Below are 24,720 nucleotides of genomic sequence, written 5' to 3' on the forward strand. Positions count from 1 at the left end.
AAAACACCAGAGGACTGGAATGTCTTTTTCTCATCATGTCATCGTTTACGTGGAATACTTGGATTTCTGTTTTAGAGCATCTTTTTATTATTATTATTATTATTTTGAAGGCTTAAAAAGGCAGCAAATATGAAAATTAAATAACATGAACAAACTCTTATTTCTTTTCTTCCAGAAAATTCATTTTATTTTTTTTAATCATTCAAAATAATAGTGGTTCTCTTTCTGATTCAGCCACACACGCACACAAAAAGAAAATATACATGGTTTTTCTCCATTGTACTTAATAGTAATAATATTGTTATCATCACAGTGGGATAAGCAGGATTTCTGAGGAGATGATATTTGTTTTGCCTTTAATTAGACCAACCACATGTTTGGAGAAGAGACAAAGCTGGGAAAAACACGACTGTGAAAATGAAAAAGATGTTTATGTGATCATGGTCACAATCTTAAAATTCCTGCAGACCTTTTTCATAACAAAGAAATCAGAAGCTCTTCGTACTTTCTCATTACTTAATAGATTGAGTTCGGGGGATTTTGTTTGTTGTTTTGTTTTATTGGATTGTTTGGGGTGGTTGGGTTTTTTTTTGCCCTAAATGTGATTGAACTTGGTGTTATATGTGCCGTATATTGAGAAGTTGGGGATTGGGTCTAATTTCCTTGTGTTTATTGATGAGGAGTGGGGAAGATAATGCTTCATGTGGGGACTGGTATTTTGCGTCCTTTCTCTCTCTTGTCCCTCACCTCTTCCTTCCTTTCACCCACAGATATTCTCTGTGTAAAGACAGCCTTCAGTCAAGTGCGGCAGTTCATTATGTATATTTCTATATGCGTACTTATCAAAACTTCATAAGTATAGGTGAGGAAAGTCTTTGAAGTGAGTTACCCTGGTAGTTTCACATCACAGTGGCTTATTTGTAATGGTCAAAGGTAGCAGCCTGCATGTTTCCATGGAGGTTTTCTGCCCAAGAACAGAGAGAAGGGCACCAGGACATGAATTTTATAAATACTTGTGGTGATAAGAGAAATCTTGGCTTACAAAGCCCACACGATGAAATATGAATCAGAAGAACAGCTTTCATTAGCTGTTTCATTAGTTGCTCATGGGATTACTTATTAGAAGATGCAAACAGATGGTACAGCTGCATGCAGACCCTACCTCTTCCTCTCCTGGTAACACTGATACTCTCTAGTAAATACAACATTCTGCATATAGTGCTTCTGGGTTTCTGTCCAGCAGCTTCCATATCCAGAATTTATGAACCACCTTTCCTCTCAGTTGTCCTAGCACCTGGCTGTGTGGCCCACAGGCAGTCACCTCCCTTGTCACTTGTGCATAACACAATTGCTTGGAAGCCTCAAGGTGCAGAGTGCTGGCTTAAGCCAAGATATAACAGCCATGACCAAGGAGGGCCTGAGCCCATTTTGTTCTCTGTGAAGTGACATCTCCAATTGCTGTGCCACTGCTGGGGTACTGATGCAGCCCTGAGACAGTGCTACAGTGACTTGCTGTTCTCCAGACCTGGGTGTTACTGGCATGTAAGGACTGACCCAAGCAGTGTGCTGTGGCAGCGGGCCATATGTTTAACCTTGACTACAGTGCCCTTTTCCAGAGGCTGATTGTGGTTTTCGTATTATCTAACAAGCTTGTCATTTCCTGTACTAGTTGTAACACAGCTGAATATTTTCTAGGTTACCTAACCAAACTTCTTCAAAATCATACTGCTTATGCCTGCGATGGGGAACGTTTGAGTCTGCACTGTCCTCGGCATTCAACAATAAGTATTCAGACAGCATTTTACGGCCAAGACTACCAAATGTGTGGCACACAACAGCCTGAAGCCAGAATGACAGAACCCACAAACTGTGTGGCACCCACCTCCTTGCAGGTATCGCATCTTGTAAAGGTTCGTCATGCACAGCATGCCTGTAGACTTCCATGCAGTGAGCTATGCTGCATGAAAACTGCAAGCGTTCACCGTGTTGAATGAAATGTCACTGTGTTTTTGTCAGTTTGTCACAAAAAGTATTGCACCTGAAAGGATTCATCTGGCCAGCAAGATATTACCATAGCACTGTGAAAGCTGTGTAGATTTCCTTCCATTTTGATAAGCCTTACTTTTAAAACCACATCCACAATGTTCCCTAAAATAGTCAATTCCCTTCTAATCAACTATCTGTCGTGGCTCAGTAGACCAGCCTTAATCTATCTCATGGGCTTTCCTTATCCCCAGCAGAGGATGCAAATTTTTAACACAGTTGGGTTACAAATCCACTGAATTAGATGGCATCTTGGTAGGAGTTCAGCTTGTTCTACGCTGTTGTCACTGAGAGGCTCTGTGGCAGCTAAACAGCAGGTTCTAAGCACTTCCATGGCTATTTACATTTCAAAAATCACATAATTTGTGTCAAGAATATCAAAGAATATCCCAAGCCCACTTAAATATAATTTAAAATGACTTACGTGTTACAAACTATTGCTTTCTGCCATGGAGACTTCTAAAAGAGCTTAGAAGGCCTGGCTTACACCGCTGTTAAAGGCTTGTTCCACCATAGTGGAAATAGCAGTGTTAAACCTAATTCATTAAATCATTGGCAAAATGTGTAGTCGGTGGAATCTGAACATGTTCTGTCAGTGAAGCTGTTGTAAGTGCTTTACAGAAGCTTTGATGAAGCTTGCAGTGATTGTGCTTGTAGCCAGTGCATCACTCTTTGACAACAGGGAACATCTGTTTCTACCACTGGTGAACTGAAGAGTTTTACGGAGCTATTTGGCTGTAACATCTTCTCTCCAGAAACATTAGGCCCATAGTCTATAAGTGTGGCTTGCCCATGCTGTACTGCAACTGCTAAAGACATTCCAGCCTTGACCTGCGGGCCATGTGAAAGTACAGCTCTCCACTAAAAACAGTAGGCCAGATGCATCCTTGATGTCATTTTACTGATGACCGTGAGGCGACACCAATGATTATTTTGGGTTTGTGATGTTGAATATCTTTGTGAGGTCTCCTTTTGCAGGTTTTTTTTTTTTCCCTTGCATATAATAAACACAGCGTGGGACAGCTGTTGCGTAAACTGTCATCATTGTTTGGGCACTGTCACTGATCAAAGACATGAAATCACTTTGACAGGGCCACAAATGTGAGACATATAAATGCTCTGCATCTCAGGGAGTTCCGGTTCTGTCAAGGAGAAGACAAAAATCCTGTAAACTGATTTCTTAGAGAAAAAAGCACAAGTGATCTCATCCCTCCTCCCTTTCCCTTTGGAGCTACGTCTGCAGTCTGCATAAACAGGCGTGATGCTACCCTGCAGCCCTGAGGATGTGTAACAGGCATTTTATATGGTGACCTCCTATTAAAAGGATTGCTGCAAAATTTAATCTGTCCTGAGATGTTAATAACCCCAGGCTGTCTTGTTATGGTCATCATTGTTTGCTTTCCTAGTTGTATGTTATTGTGCAGCAGCTTGATAGAAAATGTGACTGCTCTTTTCCTTAAGCAAATACAAACAGATGCACAGGAGATGATTCAGCTCGGGTGCAAGAAGATGACTCAGTAAGGGACAGCCATCTTCATTTACTGAAGTCATAACTCTATTTCACTGTCCTGCTCCAGAACAGTCCTAATTAAGGAGAAGCTGTTTGTGTAACTTGCAAGAATAGTTGAGTGATAAAATTAAATCTGCTGGGCTTTTCCTTCCCTTTTAAACTCTTCAGTTTGCACTTAATGCTGGAGAAGTATTGGATGCAAATTGTCGTCTTCTACCCAGGGAAACAAAGAGACAAGAACAGGATCACTGCAGTATGCTGCCAATGTGTATCATTTCTGTTTGGGAAGGATGGCTTCCAGGGATGGCAGGAGAGGCTCAACCACTGCCAATTCTCTGAGCTTGGAAGCAAGAATGCAGCCTGTGCTAATCTCAGAGGTGAATTAGTGATTTGGCCTCTTGGTTTGACTCATAGCCCTTCTAATGAGGAACAGGGCAAAAAAAAAACCTATAGATTTTATGAAAGTACCCCAAACTACCCGAGAATTATATATTTCAGTTACTCCTATTTAGAGCCAAATGACACAAAGACAGTGCCTTGTGCTTTCATATGTCAAGAATCAGGGGGACAGCAATCAGAATCATAGAATGGCTTGAGTTGGAAGGAACCTTAAACGTTATCTAGTTCCACCCCCCTACTATGGGAAATAGTATATAGGAAGCTTTCTCTGATCTGGGCTCTGAGGTGTGACTGAGTTAAAGCTGGTCTCAGAGTCATCTTGGACAGCATCTTCATGTTTTCTTTCACCATCATTGCCATGGGTCTGAAAGTACTGATAAGTGGGAACATTACTGAAAGTATTAGGAATACATGGTCCTTTAAGTGAGCCTAGAGAAGGTCCAATGACTCTGTGTGTAACAGTGGTGACCTTCCTGCTGTCCTCCTTCAGTTGCCACTCTCAATGAAACAGTGCAGTAAGAACCATGGTTTATTGCTATGCCAAAAGATCTAATGTAGATTTGACCTTAAAATGACATTAAAAAAAGAAGAAGAAGAAGAAGAAGGAAAAAAAGAAAAGAAAAGAAAACAAGTTAAGGATAGACTTACTCACACATGTTCTTGGCTCTGTGCATAATCCCAAGCATCACTAGGCTGTGGTGGCATGCAGCAGGGTCTTGCTGACTGGCTGGGGTCAGAGAGAAGAGTAACTAGCAACAGTGAATTGATAGCATCCTCAATTGCCACCGATATTGCTGCTATGAATGTGTTACCATAAACTTGGCCGTGGCTCAAAGGCCATAGCAGATGTGGCCTAAATCCAGGCATACAGATGTATTACATGTTTATGGCCAGAAAGCTGTGAAGGAGTAGTTTGTCTCCTGTATAGAACAAAGTGCAACTAAATGTTGTCATTGCTGTATAGCTTCATACCTTGTTTTCAAGACTATCCCTTTTGCCTGTTGTTCTAGAAAGTACTGGATGAATGCCAAAACCTGAGATCCTGCCAACTTCTTGTCAATAGTCGGGTTTTTGGACCTGATCTATGTCCAGGGACCACTAAATTCCTCCTTGTGTCCTTTAAATGCAAACCTAGTAAGTAACCCACAAGAGAAAAATGTGCTTTTGTCTGTTTTATTTTTTTGTTCTGGTTAGAATGCCACTGCACAAAGCTTTACATAAATCCACTGTTGGGTTTTGAGACTCTTAGATTAATAACAAGTTGCTTTTTTTCTACCCTGCCTTGGCTCTCTGCTGTGCTTACAACTTCACTGTGCTTGCTGCCAATTTAGTGACCAGTGTAGTTTGTCAGAATCAGATGTCAGACGTCAGACTCTAAAGGAAAAATGTTTTGGAAATTATTTCTAAAGCGATGACAGTGATAATGTCTTCTTAGAAGAACAGAGCTGAACAGCAAAAACAGATGTTTGGATCCAAATGATGAAGAAGATATCATAAGAAGAAGTATGCAAAAATGCTTAAGAAGTAGGACAAAAGTTTTCAAAGATCCTCTGTTGTTACCTACCATTTATAGACTAATGACTAGAGGATATATGTACGTGGCTGAATTATAGAGTTACCTGTATCCTAAATAGGTAACTGACATTGGCATGGAAAAGGGGCAAATCCTGCCCCAAAGAGAACCATCTTTGCGAACATGAGAAAAGCATCAGAAAAGTTAATCGTAATGAGCTTTAATTTATTGTTTTGTTTTCCTCTTTTTCTTCTCTTCTTGTTTTCGATTGTTTTTCTTGTTGCTATTATGTACTGAGAACAAGCCCTGGTTGCCCAGGGTCTCAGCTTTTTCTGTCAGCTCATTTCCAGTGTGGCTGAAGTGGATCCCAAAGAAAATACTTGAGGAATGATTTATGGGTAGGTTCACCAGCCAACACGGGATACCATCCCGCAGCTAAAGGAGAAAGCATGAAAGAGATTTTCTTTAATCACAGCTTCAGGATAGGCTTCATTGGTGGAATAGGAATAGACGTGGCACAGCAAACTGCGTACAAAGTATGCAGCAGAGAACTGGAGAGCAAAGATGGAAAGGAATAGACAGTTCTTAGCTTTGGCAAAGCACTGACAAAAGAACTGCCAGAGAGATTTACTGGTCCAATTATCTAAGTCTGTGTCTAGAATTTATCATTTCTGTGATCTGTTTTATTACCTTGCAGTTTGTATTTTTTTCATATACTACAATTACTGCATTACTGATAGTAAATACAATTGAATATCGTGGTTGTGACTGTTTTCATTAGAAATCTCCTTCTACTAATGAAAAGTAGATCCTCTTTTTAATTTTTAATTCTTATTTTGATATTTTAAATATTTTTCCCACTGGAAATAAGTTACTTTGAGCGCATAATACTTACTGTCTGTGGTACAAATATTACAAAAGCTGGTCAAAGGTGTATTTAGCTTTCAGAATAGAAGAGGGTCCAGTTCCAGTGCAAGTTACGTTATTTCATTCAGCAGGAAATTTATATTTGTAGATGAGATACCAATATTGTTAGACTTGGCTGGGAAAGCATCCCTATGCAGGAAGTCGCTCGGGTATAATTTTAAGCATATGTTGCAAACTCCTTGCCATCGAGTGAGCGCTGAAGTGATTACCCAAATTCCTTAGTTTTTCATCTCCTCTGTTGCCCTCCCCTCTATATCTCTTTAGAGATGTCTGTTGTATCCCAACCCTTGGTGTGTCTCATGACGTCTGTCCCACAGCCCCTCCAGCACAGCCTCACAGAGGCAGAGCCCAGCTTCAGGCTGCCAGCCCTGAGGTCAGAGCCACCATTTTGTGGGCACGACTCCCATGGCAGTACAGTATGGCATCTGGGAGGGACTTGAAAGAGCAGCAAGAAAGAAAATTAACCCTTTAAAACAACAACAACAACTATTCTAAATGGAACAGTGTTTCCTTTATTGAATAGATAGGAGTTTTCCTCTCTGGATCCCCTAGCACTTACACCCACACTCTGCTCTCTCAGTAACAATAAGATTTCCCTTTGCTCCTGCTTGGCTCAGAACCTCCTTTCCTGTTTTCACGTTTTTGAAAGACAAAAGAATGGAGCAGAACGAACTCTTCTCCCTGGCCTCAACTGCATGAAGGGACGGTTTGGCACCATAGCCAGGTCAGGGAGGCCTGAGCAGTGGTAGGCCACAGGCGGATGACTGCTTAGGCTGCATCTGACCAGATGGCAGAACCCAGCCTAGGTTCGTGCCTGGTTGGGATTGGCCACGTTTCCCCAAAGGTCATCCCTCTCAGTGTGGGGAGCTCTGCCAGCCTGCCCGTGCCCCCTGAGAGAGAGAGGGCGGTGTTTTTCTCAGGCTCCTGATCCACACTGCTTTGTCAGCAGAACTTTCAAAGGAGCCTTGCCGGGTGGTCACACCCAGGGAAACCCACTGACTGGTGGAGCGATGCTAATACAGCTGAGAGCACTGCTTGGCTCGGGGCTCACAGCCCGTCCTCCATTCTTCGGCACTCGCTTGGTGCCGCGTGCTGTGCCACCAGCAATGCCAACCGCCTCCGTGATTGATGAGGCCCCAAGCATTTGGAATGGGCACAGAATGCAACATTGTCCTGGGAGGTACAAAAGGAAAGGACGAGGTTTGTCTTCCCGAACAGTAGTGGAAAGCAGGCCAGAAAAGCAGGCAGGAATGGGGGCGGAGGTTCCAGTGGGAGAGGAGATTGGCAAAAGTTAGTGTTTCAGTTCAGTTTTAAAAAGAGCTGGAGGCTTCAGACAGTCATAAGGGAACAATTTAGTTGGAGGAAATGCTCCACTTTGCTATTGGCTTTGTCTCTGGTTGTAATTGTTCCACATATCACTCAAAATACAACTTGCAGAAAAGCTGTTTTCTGTCATGCTGCTGTTTGCTACTAACAGTCTAGCTGAGAAACTTGCCTCATGCTACTGTATTGTTTTTGCTTCTATTTCAGCTGAATACAAAACCAAATCAGCCTGTGAAAACCAGGAACTGAAGCTCCACTGTCAGGAGTCCAAGTTCCTTATCATCTACTCTGCCACCTACGGCAGCTGGGCACACGAGGACAACATCTGTTCGGCCAAGGCAGAGCGCATCCCTCAGTTTGGTGAGTTGGTATTCTCTCAATAGACCTTCTCCATGTGGGTGCTCAGGAAAGGTGGGCACAGGTGGGGAGAAAAGGTCAGGCACGAGAGCAGTGGCATTTTGGAAGTGTTCATGGTTGAAGCATGAGAGATTATTTCTGAAACTCAAACAAAGTGCCTAGCACAAGGGAGAAATGAGTAAGAAGTGTAAGCAAAGTAATAGCCCTTGATGTAGTTAATGATTTGTACTATGATTACCATCAAATACTCTTTCTTTTGGCTCTCTTGAACTTAAGTGACTGTATTGAATATCAGCTGCTGGCCTCTCATCTTCCTCCAATGTCTGAGAAAGACCAGGCAACATGAGTGTCATGGCATCTTGTCTTCCTGATGCCTTCCACACTGATCTCTCCTTGCCTTAAGTACAGACGGTCAGGATGAGGTCCACAGGTCAGGACCCACTGCTTTGGATACAGTTGTATGACCCAACTCCAAGACTGTGGTAGTGTGCTAGTACATCAGATCTGCCTGGGGCTTCCCTCTGGCAGGAGCCCAGAAAGCAGGAAATTATGTGTGTGTGTAGCACCTAGCCCTATAGCAGGATGGCTGCATGCAGTCTGACTCCTGGGACTGCTCACCAGCCTTAATTGTGATGGAAGCTGTTGGCACTGGCCAGAAAAGTGCAGGGACCACAGATATCAGCACAGAGCACTGTGTTAGTGTTAGAAATATTCCCTGTCACTGCTGACTTACTACAAGTGCATCTCAAGGGATTTGAATATTGATGTTGCTGTATTAATATATCTAGTCAGTATAGTAATGTTGCTATAGTATTAGCACCTTGGTCACAGACTATAAGCACTATCAAACTCACACTGTTCCCCTTCAAACAGGTAGAAGAACCCAAAACAACGTCAATAGTTTATGGTCAACATCAATTACCAATCATTGACTACAAAGTCTCGACTGGTGTAAGACTGATAACTCATTTTTTATCATTAGGTACCTAATTATATATTTTATGTGTTTGTGAGGATGCTTGTATGAATAATGCATTCGATGCCAGACACCAAAAGCATGGAGGTATGTTTTCGTGCTGTGGAGAAGGCCAGTGCAGGACCTGTGTGCTGCTTACCTCCCTTCACAGCACACAGGGAAGGACTTGGATGGCTGACACCAGTCATAGAATCATAGAATCATAGAATTGCTAAGGCTGGAAAAGACCCACAGGATCATCCATTCGCCCATCACCAATGGTTCTCACTAAACCATGTCCCTCAACACAACATCCAAACGCTCTTTGAACACCACCAGGCTCGGTGACTCCACCACCTCTCTGGGCAGCCCATTCCACTGCCTGACCACCCTTTCAGAGAAGCAGTATTTCCTAACGTCCAGCCTGAACCTTCCCTGGCACAGCTTGAAGCCATTCCCTCTAGTCCTATCACTAGTCGCACGAGAGACGAGGCTGACCCCCAGCTCACTGTAACCTCCCTTCAGGTAGTTATAGAGAGCAATAAGGTCTCCCCTGAGCCTCCTCTTCTCTAGGCTGAACAATCCCAGCTCCTTCAGCCGCTCTTCATAAGGCCTGTGCTCCAGACCCCTCACCAGCTTTGTTGCCCTCCTCTGGACACGCTCCAGGGCCTTGATGTCTTTCTTACAGTGAGGGGCCCAAAACTGGACACAGTCCTTTTCCAAGCCTGAACTTTACTCACTTCTGAGAAACTGTTACAAGTGAAATCTATAAGAAGCATCTCTGAACAGCAAGAGAGATCAATAGCTAGTCTTAAAAGCCATTTGTCCGCAAGCCAGTATTTCTGTTTAGTTTTATAAGTATTAAAAATGTATTGGCTGAAAAATGTATTCTGTTCTTTTGCAAGAATCTGTTTAAAACTGCCAGGTCTGTGTTTCACAGTGGCTATTCCGACACAAACTTTAGCTATGTGTGTTTGTTCTACAAAGGGAATATTTTCGCAGGTTCCTGAAGGACCCATACATTCTCTGTGATGATGGCCTTAGTGTATGACTCCAGGCACAGCAGAAAGAGCTCAGTTGATCGAAAGAGGCCATCATATTTGCTTCTTGTATTTCATTCACCTCTGGAAATTGCTTACTTTCCTATAGTGTCCTACAGTTCTTAGATTCCACAGATCATAATACTGCAAACTCCTCTTTCTGGATAAAGTTTCCCAGTGTAAACAGATGAGGAATTCACAAGAAAACAAAATCTGTGCTGTGACTGCCTGCATAAGCACTTTTTGGCTGTTGCTCTTCTTGTGTTCTGCAAAGCAGCCTAAAAGTGGTAACAGGAGAGAACATAAAACCTGAGACAAACACAAGGTAGAGATGCAGAAGGTAAACCCTGATATAGGTTTCCCATTACTTAATGAAGTAGTTGGCCTCTTGGTGCCGGTAACACCCTGCAGTGAGTATAGTTTTCCAAAGCACTTAGGAGTATACATTCAGTTATCCCAAGGGACTTAGCACTTAGGAACCAAATCCAATTGACTCCAGTTCTATCCATCTGGAGCTTAAATCTTACTTATGTGGTTATTCAAGCACAGATGTCAATGCATGTTTGTGCATCTTGGCCTAGACAGTGGGCAAGCCCTACCATTCCTTTCACTGCATCACAGGAAAGCTGTGTGACATTTGTTTTAGTACTATGCAAATAAGAAGTTGTCTGTAGTTTCTGATGACATATATAGGAAGTCTCTGTTGAGCTCAGAGTTTTGCTTTTATTTATACTGGGTATGTTCCTACTAGAAGTACTGGATGTTGAATTAATTAGATATTTCTCTAGGTTTTGGACACCTCACATTATGTGCATTGCAGCTGATAAGCCATTACTGGCAAGCAGCAGCATTGAGCTGAGACAGATGTATTCTGAATTATCAGTTTACATTTCTGTGAACAGTGTATCAAATCAGCTGTCAGACTTAAACAGCTGTGCTTGAAATGAAACATAGGAAGACGTAAAGTTTCTTTATCATGAAGGTTCTTCTCCCTATGGTAAACAGTATATAAATCCATTGCTTCATTGACAGCATCTGTGTGGCCTCAGAGCATGTGTGGGACCCTGAGCCCCAGGTCAGCATCCAGCGTGGCTACCACGATCAAAAACATTACAAGAAAGCTAAGATTTGTTTGGATGCAGTTCTGCTTAGCAGAATCTATTGTGCTCAGCAGATCTCCAGCAAAGTAGGAGCCTGGAGCATTTGGTTCCTCTGTAAGTTTTTTCTGACATACTCTGTGTTTTACATTTGTACTAACATGTGCATGAGGAAAGACAAAGTTTATTGGCCAAATGAAGTCAGAGTTGTGCCAAAACAGGTTACAATAGAGAGTATGAGGAAGATTCAGATCAACAAACATCTCTCAAATCATAGATTAGTCTTGTTAATACATGAAAGTACTTGAAAGAAGGCTTGGTAGTAGGTAGCCTCTTGCTGTAGCTTGCAAGCCAGAACAGTAAAATGTGCTTACCAGAAGTGTTGCCTGGATGTGCATTGGCTGGTCAGAAGTGTGCTTCCTCAAGTGCTAGTGACAAGCAGAACCCAGAGTTGCCTATCTGCATTAACAAAAGGTAGGGTCCTTCCCGGCACAGCCCTCATTTTAACCTCTTCCCATTTTGTGGAGGTTGAAGGAGTGCATGTGTGTGTGTGACAAGTTCAGGCACTCGCATGCCATAGCTTTCACCATGGCATAATGTACCCTGGGGCTAGATTTTGTCTAATCCCCTCTTCCCATTGAAATAATATTCAGGCAAGAAAAAGGGGTATTAGCAGGAAACAGAGTCTTCCAGAATCCTGTAGATGCCTTCTAGCTAGCAAGGTATTAAGACTTTGTTATATAAGGGTATTTTGTGATGTCATGATTCCCTTTATTTGTTATATATATATTTTTAGGGTTGTTTTTTTTTTTTGTATCAATATTGTGGACAGTTTATCTGCATCTCTTATTCAGCAACAATGACTGAAAAGCTTTTGGCTCCTTCTCATATCAGGAGATGTATACTCTTCCTGCTGTGAGCCAGTTCCTTGAGTAAGTCTCTGCAGAGCAGCTGTTAATGAAGTAAAAGTACAAACAGATGCAGGCATATCGGGAAATACACACCAAAGTTACTAGGTTCATGCTAGATATATTTCTAGGTGCTGTAAATCACAAACCGTGTAAATTGGCTGGAATTTGGGAAACACTGGGCACTGAAATACTGACACTTGAAGGAGCACTTAGATTAGCAGAAACTCTGAGCCCAGTGCTCTGCTGCAGGAAGGAGTGAGGACTCCTAGCTGAAAGCTGCTGAAGACAACATGACCGAGTCCTTTCTAGACTGCAAGTACTATCAGCTCTAGGCCCGGGTATACCCTGCTATTCCTATGCCTCACCTGCATAGCTTATATTACTAGCTAATTAGAAGTTGATTTCAAACACAAGCCCTGTGGACAGTCATACAGGTGACAGGCTCCAGAGTAGAAGAAATCTGAGACTGCAGAAAAGTTATTTTGGTAACATAGAATAGGACCTCTTACAGAGGCTCATGGTGAAAGGGCAAAGTGCTCCAGGGGACAAGGCAGCAGGATGCTGTGAGCAGAATAGATGCAGAGGCATGGTTCTGTAGCAGTGCCGGGGCTCAGGGACATGAGGAAAGTCAACATCTCCCTTTGCAGCTTCTGCCACTGCTGCCTTGTCATGTGTGGGAGAGAGCACTTCATCCATTAGTGTTTTCTTCACTAGCAGTTACAGGGTTTCCTTGTACCTAGGTTCTTCTAGCATAGATTTTTGAACAGTTGGAAAAGTATACTTGACACTCAAGTTTAAAATAAGGTAACAAACCAAATTGTGCAAAACAAAGCTGTAGGCTTTTGAGCAGAAGGGCTCAGTTCCTGCTGCCCTCCAAGTAGCATGGACCTCTGCTTGTATCCTCTGCTTGCTGTTTGTGCTGGCCCTCACTCCATGCCTGTGTGCGTGCACAGAGAGGAGAACTGTGGGTTTCTGCACCAAGTGCTTACAGGCTGAATTCTGAACTCCAAGGCACTTTAAATAACACCAAATAATGGGCTAATCTCCTGCAGGCTAGAGGAGCCTGCAGCAGGCACATGAGCTGCTGCTGCGTGGCATGGGAGAGAGATGGTGCAGCTTTGCAGAATGCCGTGGTACCGTATTCACTCGTAAGGAATGGCCTGTTCTGACAGTAAGTATTTTTAGCATAGCATACTGGCAGAACTTGGAGCTGGAATGTAAAGGTACCAGCACCATTTCTCATAAATGTTTCTGCTAGAACCAGCAGCACAAACAGCCCTTTTCTGCTGCATAGGCAGGACGCTGTGTGCCATGCTTTTGCATAAATTACCATATTATTATGGAAACTTTCTTTAGGAGTATGCAGCCCTAGCTTAGTCCGGAACTCCACCGTTTCCCCTTGTCACTTCTTATTCTCAGGGCTGATATCTGGGCTCCACAAAGCACAAGCTGTGCTGATTTGGTAGTGTGAAATCTCTGCTTTCAATTGATCTTAAAAGCGTGCTCCTTATTCTTTTGTGGGTAGACACGGCCCAGAAAACATAAAGCACTCGAAGCCAGCCAGCAGTTTGGGATGAAAGCAGCGAGCAGCTGGACTCTAGCACCGAAGTGAAAAATTGAGATGGGGCTCCTCTTATGGGAGCCCTGGTCCTTTATCAGCACGTTACTTTTGATGTAATATGGGTCTGCGTTTGGGACGCATCACTCACCCACAACATCTTGTGCCCTGTGCGTAGCAATGTGGGAGAAAGCAGCAGCCAGTCATGTCTGCAGAGGGTGTGAGCAGAGGCTGTTGGCAGCGCTTGGCGCAAAACTCTTGGGCCAGCTCTGGCTGTTCCATCACCTGCAGCTCTTGTGTGGCAGGAGGCAAAGAAAGGGAGGGAAAGCTCCTAGGGACTGAATTGAGAGAAGCTTTGAAGAATCAGAAAACAAATTGCTACTCATTAAAGCCTGCGTGATTTATGGCGTGTCATTTGCATGCCAAAACTTTCCAAAACAAAGCTAATTAAGGAGCTGAAAGAGCCTTGCTTCCAGAAACAAGGCTTTCTGCTCTAACTGTTAAATAGCTGCAGTCAGGTTTGATAGTTTACCGCTGTGTTAAGAGCCTCTGCTTCATGCCCATATCTCCATGCCACCCACAGACGCGTGCGTTTCAAGGGACTCACCAGCACTCACGATGTGTAACAGGCAGCTCTGACGGAAGGGAATGAAAAATGAGTGTTTTCCCAGCCATCCAGAGCTGCCCTTTCTGCTGCTGCTGGGGGTGTCACCAACCTTCTGGCATTCTGAGAAAGTGCTTTTCAAGAGGCAGTTTATTTTAAACATCTGGTACCAATTTAGCAAGCCCCATAAAATGTAAGCTTAGTTCAAACAGTACTTAGATGTTCAGGAAGAAGACTCAAGACATGTTTATATTCTCCTAATTTGTGATTTCTTCGGGACTGCTGAGTGGAACTCAGTGAGTTCAGACACTGCAGTGAGATGTATGACCTGAAGGAACAGGTTGCCCAAGGAGGCTGTGGATGCCCCATCCCTGGAGGCATTCAAGGCCAGGCTGGATGTGGCTCTGGGCAGCCTGATCTGGTGATTGGAGACCCTGCACATAGCAGGGGGGTTGAAACTCGATGGTCATTGTGGTCCTTTTCAATCCAGGCCATTCTATGATTCTATGAAGGAGAAGTTATCCCCAGCGTCAGCTCTGTGTTGCTGCAGCTGGTTTGTTGTTAGACCCCCAAGCAAGTTTGGTTGAAAATAGCTTGGGTGTCTCTTCAGCACACACCGACTCCTCTGACTTCACTGCAGATACACGTCTGTAACGTCTGCATGTGGGAGATAGTGCAGATGAAGCTGCAGCCGATGAAAAAGTGGCCTTTGGTACTGAGTACACAGAATTCCTCCGAGCTGAACTCATGGTTCAGCCTTCACTGGAGCTGCCAGGACAGCTTGGGGAGGCAGCAAGGACACACACACAACTGAGAGAAGGAAACTGAACAGTTTTGCACTGTACTGACTGCCAAAATCTTGCTGTACCACAGATAGCTGTTAAGTAGTGCTTGGTTTGTTTTGTTTCATTTTTGCTATGGGTCTTTTCAGTTAATGTCTGTGCTGTCCTCCAGAAGCAAGCCAGCCTTAGTTTGTGTTCACACACCTGTGACACCAGCCAAGCCTTGCAAAGCTCTCGAAAAACAGGCCTGCCAGGAGCCTACAGGCACATGACGGTAGAGGAGCCAAAGCCAACATGAGTGTAGGTGATAAGGAGCTATTAACTCTCAGAGAAACAAGAACAAACATCTACCAGAGGCAAAATGAAACATGTACTCACTGTATCACTGAATTTGTAGAGAACCATCAGCGCAACAGCTGGCTCTTCCTTAAGACACTGCGTGCAGCTCAATGGGCAGGAGAGTTTGTAGAACATATAATTAACTTCTCCAGATTGCTGCTGTGCTCCCAATCTATTCATCAGTTGGATGTGATGATCCTGAAGCTCACTTCCAACCTAGATGATTCTGTGATTTATGAATCATCTGATAGTTCCTCCTGATATTCTCCAGTTGTTTTCATGCTTGCCAAAAAATGCTGCTTAGCTGCCTAAAATGTCCACCTGGACGCATTCTTAGTTAGCAGAGATGGCCAGAGAGACTAAAAGAACTGAGTTATTTAAGCAGAGCTATCCAGTGTCTCAAGACAGCTTCCCTAGCCCACCCAACAGCCTTCCAGGTATTAGGTTCTTAGGTCCCCCAAAAGAGAAGGTTGCTCTCCCCTAAAATCTATCTTCAGTGCTGATCCCTGGGCCCTTTGCCAGACGGATCAGCCCAGTATCTCCTAATGTTCTGTTTACATACATGACGGTGCTGGTGTCAAGAGATTAACTCTAAAAATCACAGATCTACCCCATGTACACATGTTGGAGGTCAATCTTCTTCACCAAGAACCACAGTCTCAGCACTCTCCATTCTTTTCAAACAGGACTGATTTGAGAAAGCTATGGAGTGTCCTTGCAAGCATGATTTCTCCTTCCTCTGCAAAGGCACAAGTGAGCTTAAGCAGCTGGAAGGTGAAGATGCCATGTTTGTCTCAGGGCTGTTACAGAAGGAAAGATGGTTCTAATGAACAGAGAATATGTTGTCAAATCTATAGAATGTTGCTGCCCAGGGAGACTAGAATGAGAAATATCTGCCACCCATAGAAACGTACCAAAAGGATGAGGAAACACTGACTGGAAGCAGACAGCTTCAGGAAGATGTTGCTTACTCGAGACTTGCAGTATTTTCTGCTTCAAAACCAGAACCAGAAGGTATCTCTTTGGATTGAGGTTCAGCTAATGTGGATACTGCGAATTCAATCACATTTAGAGACATTCTTTTTTTAAAGCAGAATTCTAAAAGTTTGTCTGATACACAAACTTTCCCATTGAAATTCAGCTTTGGTGTAAAATCTGCTGACCGTGTCTCATTCATTTATAAATCATGGTGGAAGGTAGAAGACTGGAGTGAAAAGATCTCTGGCCCAGCAAATGCGGGCAGGTGCAGCTGTGAGCATTAGTACAGTGCACTGTAGGTGCCTTTGACCATTGACATTGCCTTAGGCATTCAAATTTGCCAGCCTGATGGGAGCACTGCAGCATTTGGTATGACAGAGAGAAGTCACATGGTTTTCTGGTTAAACACTGAGCCTGTTTTGACCTCTTGGCCACAGCAGAATGGCTCCTAGCAGCACCAGGCAGAGTAAATCATAAGCTAGCCTTGACTTCACCATAGACCTAGCTGTTGTGGTGCACAGAAATTGATCTCACCTAACTTGAACTGAAACTGGGCATCCAGTCAAACCATGGTGATAACCCTGGGAGAGGAGAGGGAGAACTGCAAGCAGCGCTGCATCGCCCTTTACTGGCACACTCATCTTGAGGTGGAGCAGGTGGAGAGCTGTGTGAAGATGCTTAGTTCTTCCAGGTCATCCTGAAAAGAATAGAGAGGATGTTTGCAAGGCGCCTCATTTGGAGTTTGACATGAATCTTACTGCGACCATAGTACGCAACTGGAAGTCATCATGAGGGAGTCAATTTGCCGCAAATCCTCAATTTCATCAGTGCTGACTTCCTTGCATTCACAAATGTTAATGCCTAATTCTGAGATCTTGCTTAGGGTGTCTGAAATTGATAGCAGATTTGTATCTCTAGCTGTGCACGTGGCAGTTATTATTCCTGGTAACAGCAGAGTCGTATACTCATTGGATGCGTTTTTCTTTCAGACTGCTTGTCTCACACAGCGCTAGAAGTGTTATCAAAGAGGTGTTATGGGAAACAGAGATGCAAGATTATTGTCAGTAGCCAAGATTTTGGAAGTCCGTGCCTACCTGGAGTGGCAAAACACCTGAACGTCAGCTATGCATGTGGTAAGAGCAAATGCATGGTAATGTTAAAGCCCTCATTCCCTATAAAAATGTCTCACCGAAATAAGGGCTTGAGAGGTTATGCGTCACTCACAGAACTGAAGCAACACAGACAAGAAGGAAGAAGAGTTTCTCATTTTCTTTGGTATAGATTAATGTATTTGCGTCATGGGAAGGCAGAGTTCCATGCAGTTCTTTTTCTCAAAAGCCAGGGCCACGGGACAGCAAAGTACAGTACAAATAAAGACGGGAGGAAAAGGATTGCAGGTCTTCAGTGCCGTGCCTTATATAGGTGTTGTATCCTCTTAGGAATGTCTTTCTTTGGCCGAGGACTGGAACAGATTTCCTCCGCCTCTGCTTTTGGGGATGAACTGTGACCCTCGGAGGTGCCTGTCTGACATGCCGGTGGACGTGTCCAATCAGTTTTACCAAGTTACTGCTCTGCTTGCTGTGCGTGGCTTGGGAAGCTGCTGGCTCCAAAGAGCACTGGCTATCAGAGTACTTTTGGGAACAGCCGTGCGGGACTGACTGCCAGATCCCTGCCCACCTGAGGGTCAGAGGAAAGGGAGCCCCAGCTGTTCCCTTGCTGGCACGAGAGAATTTCTCTTCCAGTCTCTCCATGTGTACGTTGTCAGGCGAGAGGCACTGCAGCGGCTCTCCTCTTCACATTGTTGAAGAGAGCTGGAGCCTGTCTTCGCACTAACAAACACACAACATTATTGTGTGTTTGCCTTCATGCTGTAGTAACCTTATGAATGTGTTAATGGAATTCTCTTTAATTAGAGTAAGGATAATTGCAACAGATTGTTCTTTCTTACGCATCCGTATACTGGAAAACAAGCGTATGTTTGTTTGCAGTGAGGTTCTGCATTCTGATTTTCAGTGAGTTGTTTTTGCACTAACGCATGGATAATAAATAGTGCTTGTGTGCTTTGCTGGCACACGTCGAAGACTTTTTCTTCTGCCAGATCCTACTGAGTTGTGCAGTCTGAAGCATTAGCCAGTGGTTTGCAGGTCTAATTATTTTACAGATCATCTAGGGAACGTGGGAAGAGGCTGGGCGTGGTCCAGAATGGCATTTTACATTCTTTCCCCTCACTAGAAGATCCCTGCTAGCCTGATGCTTCCCAAGCTGAGGTAAATGGGCATTTTCCTGAAGTGACAAGGACACAGCTGAGCAGACCCCATTTTCTGAGTGCTGTGCCACACTTGAAAGCATGATCAGGAACGTGAAAAAACCATACTCCCTATCTCAGAGGTCAGCAGCTAGTTAGTGTCTGCCTGTGTTTGTACTGTATGGTTAATAACAACTTAGCAGGAGCTGGGAGATGCTGTTTTCTCGCAGCCCCAGTCCCACAACCTCCTCAGCATCACCTGAAGTCTGCAGAGACTGTAATCTACCAGCTCCTGCTGAGGCAAGGAGCCAGCCCCAGGAAACACAGCTTCTGACTGCACGTCCTGGATGCCTCTGGCATTTTACAGTTGCTTGCTGGCTCCTGCCCTGCCTGGCAAAGCGGAGCTGCACAGGATCTAATGTAGATTAAAATAATCCTTCTGTTGGTGTCAGCCAGTCTGTCCAGTGACCTGGGCACACCTCATCTTGGTTAAAGTCCTTATGAATATAGTGTGTCTGAAATGAAACCCCAGCAAAAATTTATAGTGCAAGCAGCCAAGAGCAATGCAAGCAGCCGAGAACTTTTGTTGCCTGTGATGTTCTAAATCAAACATCCCCCTGCAACAGATATTTGCATGAGCAGAGGATGCCGACTTGGCAGGAGGTGGGACAACAGGACAAGACAAGGCTGGACCAGGTGTGTGTCCATCATCAGGGCCCTCCTGCCCATCAGAATGTGGCGCTCCCAAAGCAGCACAGCAGATCCCTCACGTTCTGCCTTCCTGCTACTTCCGTAGCAAACTTTCCCACCTCTCGAGCACACTGCTTCTAGCAGCCAGGTCTGCGAATTCAGCACGTGGCCTGAAAGGAAACCAGCCTTGTCTGTCAACAAAAAGATTCTGCCGCTGGAGAACGGTTAAGAATTACAGTGATGCACAAGGCAAAATAGCAGTTAGTCCCTTTGCCCCTATCTCTGATGGCTTTCTATTGCAAACAGGAGCAAAGAACTCTAAAAAAATCCTTCATCGGGAAAGGCAGCAGTTATGACTTTGAGTCCACACATACAGAAGAGCTCTGCTGAGAAAGAAGGGCTATTTTTAGTTGTTTTGAATGTAAAAACCGCTGAGCCCCAAACTTCTGTCTCCTCTGTTCTGTTTGACTTTCTTTTGTTTGACTTTCTTTAATACTACTTACTGGCAAACGTCTGTATGCAGGATATAGGTGGGCTTCAGACTTGGAATTTCTGTCTTTTTTTTCCCCCTTCACATCAGTCTGAAAATCAATCAATGAGCCTTCATACAATAGAGGGAGCAAGTGCCAAGATCTGAATCCATGAAGGGCCCATTCATCTCGTGCACAATCTGAGAGCTCTCCGTATCTACACGACGTGCTTTCTTTTAGCTCTTTTATTTATCTTAACAAGAATGGGAAAACATCCCAAGAGAACAAAATAAATGAGGATTACCCAGCAGCACCCTGCCACCTCATCCTGAGCACCTTCCCTCTCTGGGAGCGCTCACTTCAGAGGCTCTGCAGAGAATGTCAGACAAGTCTTTAAATGTTTCTGGGCCATTCTGACAGTGAGTTGAATCTGAGTCAGCCGTGAGCCGTGGCAGCACAAAGGGCCTACCGTACCCAGGGGTGCACTGGGCCCAGCATTGCCAGTGGGTGAGGGAGTGTGAACAGGCTGCCCAGGGCAGTGGGCACAGCCCCAAGTGCCAGAGTTCCAGGAGCGTTTGGACACCACTTTCAGACGTAGGGTTTAGATTTTGGGTGGTGCTGTGTGAAGCCTGGAGTCGGACTCAGTGTTCCGAGTTGGTTCCTCCTGCTCAGGACGTTCTGTGATCCTGGCTTTTTTCTCTTTTCTACTGGCTGTCACATCCCTTCTGTAGTAGAAGGGCTGCTCCACTCCCATGGGTGTGTGGGGAGACCAGTCCCTACCTGGGGCTGCCTCCTCCTGCAAACCCTGAAAAGCCAAGCTGTGCTCAACTCTTGGCAGGTGGGTGACACCAGAGATCCAGGTTTCAGGGTGTTCACCTGCCATGAGGTTAAAATGCAATCATGTGAATGTCAGCCAGCAGCTGTAAGTAGCACAGCTGTGCCCAGGGATTCCAGCAGGCACAATTTCTCCAACTGCTGCTATCCTTGCAGGGCATAGCCTGAGGCACCACCATCAGAAACCCCATTCATTTAGAACCCAGCAAACACTCCTTGGCTGTGAGGGTGTTGGAGCACCAGCACAGGCTGCCCACAGGCTGTGGAATCTCCTCCTTGGAGATGTCTAAAAGCCACACAGACCTGGCCCTGGGCACCCTGCTCTGGGTGTCCCTGCTGGAACAGAGTTTGGGCCAGCTGGACCCAGAGGGCCCCGGCAGCCTCAGCTGTTCTGTGATCCTGTAGTGGGGAATGGTAATTAACAGGGGATCTGGCTTGCAAAACTGACAGTGCATCATTTGCCTTTCTTCTTTCCAGTTCCTAAATTCATCCTCACAGCTGTCAACCACCTGGTCACTCACGACAATTCTTCCGTGAAGCAGAATGACGGTGAACGTGGTAATTAAAAAATAAATAATAAAAGGTTTCCTGCTCTCTTTTGATTGCAGTAGGACATTGTGGTACAGCAGAAGGGGGTGTGAGGGAGGGGACAGTGGGAGTGCCTCTGGGACGGCTTCTCTCTGCCTCGCGGACACAGCTGTCACAGCAGGCAGGAGGGAAAAGCTCACAGGAGGCCCTGCAGTCAGCTGTATGCGCCTTACGCTGCTTCTGAGGAGCTTGCTCCTCCTAAATGCAAATAAAATGAATGATGTGGCCAGTGCATATTTGCTGTCATCGCTGATGAGAGCACTGCAGTGACTGGACTGGGAAGTCCATTTGGCAGCTGTGAAGTTAATGAAGTAAATTATTTCAGAAAGCTTAATGGGAAGAGACAAGGGGATTCACGTGGTAATAATTTCTTTTCTAAAATAAGGTTTTACATGTATTCAGTATTTCCAATACCTTATTAATTATATTTTACTTCAAGATTTATTTTAACATCTATTTTGTTTACCAACCATTATTTGGTTTAACATCCTGTAAGGTTCCTATGCCGCAGTGCTGGCCTGCCTGTCTTTTGGACAGACTCGTTAGTTCAAAAGGGATAAGGGGAATATCAGCTTGATGGCTTTATCATCTACAATGTGACTGAATCTGTTCTACCTCCTCTCACTGCAGGTATCGATATCGATCCAAAGGAATCAAGATCTCCAAAGAACGATGGCACCATCGTTAGCAACTCCTTGGCTACATTTGCATATATTAGAGGTAGGAAAATGAGGCAGCTTGGTTCATTAGGTGATGGCATTTTGGAAGGAAGGGGAAAAGGGAAGATGACTTCAGAAGGTGACAGCTGGTAATCCCAAATTTATAGTAACGGTATTATTACAATATAATTAAAGTCCCGTGGATGGGACTATCACAGTGTAACTGACATTTATAGAATATTTTCCATCCAGAAGGATCCAAACTCTTTTAGGTACTGCTGCCAAGATTTTTTCAATGAATATTTTCAATGGGGGCTGTTAGTTGTTCGGTATTTTTTAAAATCTGGTCCTGATCTGGGAGCAGTGTTGGAGACATCCATTTTTGGAAATGTTGGTTTACATAACTATAAGGATCACTGAAGAGCAGTAAAGAACCAACCAACCAAAGAAAGCAGCCATCTCCAGTATGGGCCATGACAGGTCTTGTGACTTAACAACGCTAAGGCAAATTTCATTGAGGCCAATAAATTCGTGGTCACCAGATCTCTGACACCATGGGAGAAGTCGAATGGATTTCAGAAGTAAGCATTAAGAAACAACTCCAGAATTAAGATTTCTGCTCCTCTAGAAAGTGGTAGAACCATGCAGCTGTGGAGTCCCTGCCTCTTGTGTTGCTGTACTGACATGCTATCTCAGAACATGCTGGAAACCAAAATGTTCCCTACCCAGTCTGGGCTGGGAATGCTACCATAGCTCCTCAGAGCATGGAGCTGCTCATCCCATAGAATCAAAGAATCGTTAAGATTGGAAAAGATTTCTAAGATCACCTAGTCCAACCCACCCCCACCACGCCCACTGCCCACGTCCCTCAGTGCCACATCCACGTGGTTCCTGAACACCTGCAGGGATGGTGACTCCACCACCTCCTTGGGCAGCCTGTTCACCACTCTTTCTGAGAAGAATACCCAACCTGAACCTCCCCTGGCACAACTTGAGGCCATTCCCTCTCGTCCTATCGCTGTTACCTGGAGAAGTGGCTGACCCCCACCTCACCACAACCTCCTCTCAGGTGGTTGTAGAGAGCAATGAGGTCTCCCCCGATCCTCCTCTTCTCGAGACCAAAGAACCCCAGCTCCCTCATGTTCCCTCTTTGTGAAGGTAAGACCTGTTTGGGCAGGATGGCTGGAAAAAATGGTGTATTTCTGGCAGGTGATTAACAATGCTAACAAAGTGTGGGTTTTGCACAGCAAGCTGAAGAAGCAGAGACAGTAGAGAGTTCAGTTTCCAAGTACGGGATGCTTCTGGGGCAGGATGCAACAAGTTTCCCCCAGCCCCACTGCCACTGTGGCCATGTAGTGCAGAGCACTGGAAATGGCAGCTGGCTGCTTTGTAGCTAGACTTCGGCAGAGCTGGAGAAGAGTTTATGCGTTGGATTTCTAATTTCAGATCACCCGGAAAGAGCCGCTCTGCTGTTTGTGTCCAGTGTTTGTGTGGGATTAATCCTCACGCTGTGTGCCTTGGTGATCCGCGTGTCCTGCTTTAAAGACTTCCAGAAACTGCAGGAAAAGAAGGAGCACTTGGTGCCAGAAAGCGATGGAGTGGATGAGAGCAGTGAAAGCGAGGAGGAGGAAGATGAAGACTCCTCTGGGTCGGAGCTGCCAGACGAGCTGGCAGAACTTTATAGACCTTCTTACTCAGGTTATAACTCAGCGGAAGCAGCGGACCTGGCTGAGCGGATAGAGAGGAGGGAGCAGATCATGCAAGAAATTTGGATGAACAGTGGTTTGGATATGACACCGCCCAGAAATATGAACACATTTTATATCAACGAGGAATAATGGCGTATTTCAGCCCCCTTTTTTTTTTTTTTTTTTTTTTTTTAAAAAGAAATGTACCTTCTGTGAAGGAACATTTATAACAGTACGTATAATTATTTGTGAAGTAAGAAGAAATATATGCAATAAAAAGAGAGTTTCAAGCCCTTCGCTGTCCATAAATCGTTCTGTGGAAAAACACGTGCATAAGCTTTCATAGCTCTGAATTATATTATAGATTGCTGTTCAGTGTCATTCGGGACTGCCACATGCGGTTTATGAACTATTAGGGAAAGGAGGAAAACAATTGAGAAGCGCAATGTAGAGAAGAGCCTTCTGCATTAGGACGTGGCTCTTGTAACCAGTTGGTGTGTTGCAGCTCATAAATCACATGAGAATGTGCTGTTGATGAGAAATGCGTTATTAACAGAAAGAGCAGGACAGGACAGAATTAAACACTGAAGCTTGAAGATGAAGCCTCTTTAGAACATACAGGGAGTGTGAAAAAATAGTGTCCCCTCAACATCTGTTTGGCTGCCCCAACAGCCAGTGCATTTTTCTCTGAGGGAAATGTTTGGTCATAGAATGGCCTGGGTTGAAAAGGACCACAACGATCATCGAGTTTCAACCCCCCTGCTATGTGCAGGGTCGCCAACCAGCAGACCAGGCTGCCCAGAGCCACATCCAGCCTGGCCTTGAATGCCTCCAGGGATGGGGCATCCACAGCCTCCTTGGGCAACCTGTTCCACCGTGTCACCACACTCTGGGTGAAAAACTTCCTCCTATCATCTAACCTAAACCTCCCCTGCCTCAGTTTAAAACCATTTGCCCTTGTCCTATCACTATCCACCCTCACAAACAGCCATTCTCCCTCCTGTTTATATTCTCCCTTCAAGTATTGGAAGGCCACAGTGAGGTCTCCCCGGAGCCTTCTCTTCTCCAAGCTAAACAAGCCCAGTGCCTTCAACCGATGATTTTGATGAACCCAAACTTACAACAGCATATTAAGGACGTTCCTTCTTAAGGGAAATGCTGTGTTAATTTTGGTGATTTTAAAGCATATTTTAGAGCTAACATTTGACTT

General features: G+C 44.6%; 1 protein-coding gene across 6 annotated transcripts in view; it reads left to right on the forward strand.

The window, feature by feature from the left end:
• EVA1C (eva-1 homolog C) overlaps window positions 1-23,803 on the forward strand; it is a 36,808-nt gene extending 13,005 nt beyond the window's left edge. For 2 of the 6 annotated variants that reach the window (XM_025145015.3, XM_015299781.4), the window contains exons 2-8: window positions 1,696-1,910; window positions 4,963-5,086; window positions 7,923-8,075; window positions 17,326-17,469; window positions 21,053-21,133; window positions 21,794-21,883; window positions 23,269-23,803. In XM_025145015.3, coding sequence (XP_025000783.2) covers window positions 1,821-1,910; window positions 4,963-5,086; window positions 7,923-8,075; window positions 17,326-17,469; window positions 21,053-21,133; window positions 21,794-21,883; window positions 23,269-23,660 — 1,074 coding nt within the window. In that variant the 5' untranslated portion in view covers window positions 1,696-1,820 and the 3' untranslated portion in view covers window positions 23,661-23,803. The remainder of the gene's footprint in view (window positions 1-1,695; window positions 1,911-4,962; window positions 5,087-7,922; window positions 8,076-17,325; window positions 17,470-21,052; window positions 21,134-21,793; window positions 21,884-23,268) is intronic. The other 4 variants (XM_416704.8, XM_015299795.4, XM_015299796.4 and 1 more) reach the window with 4 other exon arrangements.
• The last annotated feature ends 917 nt before the right edge of the window (window positions 23,804-24,720 follow it).

This window comes from Gallus gallus, chromosome 1 (assembly GCF_016699485.2).
Source record: "Gallus gallus isolate bGalGal1 chromosome 1, bGalGal1.mat.broiler.GRCg7b, whole genome shotgun sequence".
NCBI lineage: Eukaryota > Metazoa > Chordata > Aves > Galliformes > Phasianidae > Gallus > Gallus gallus.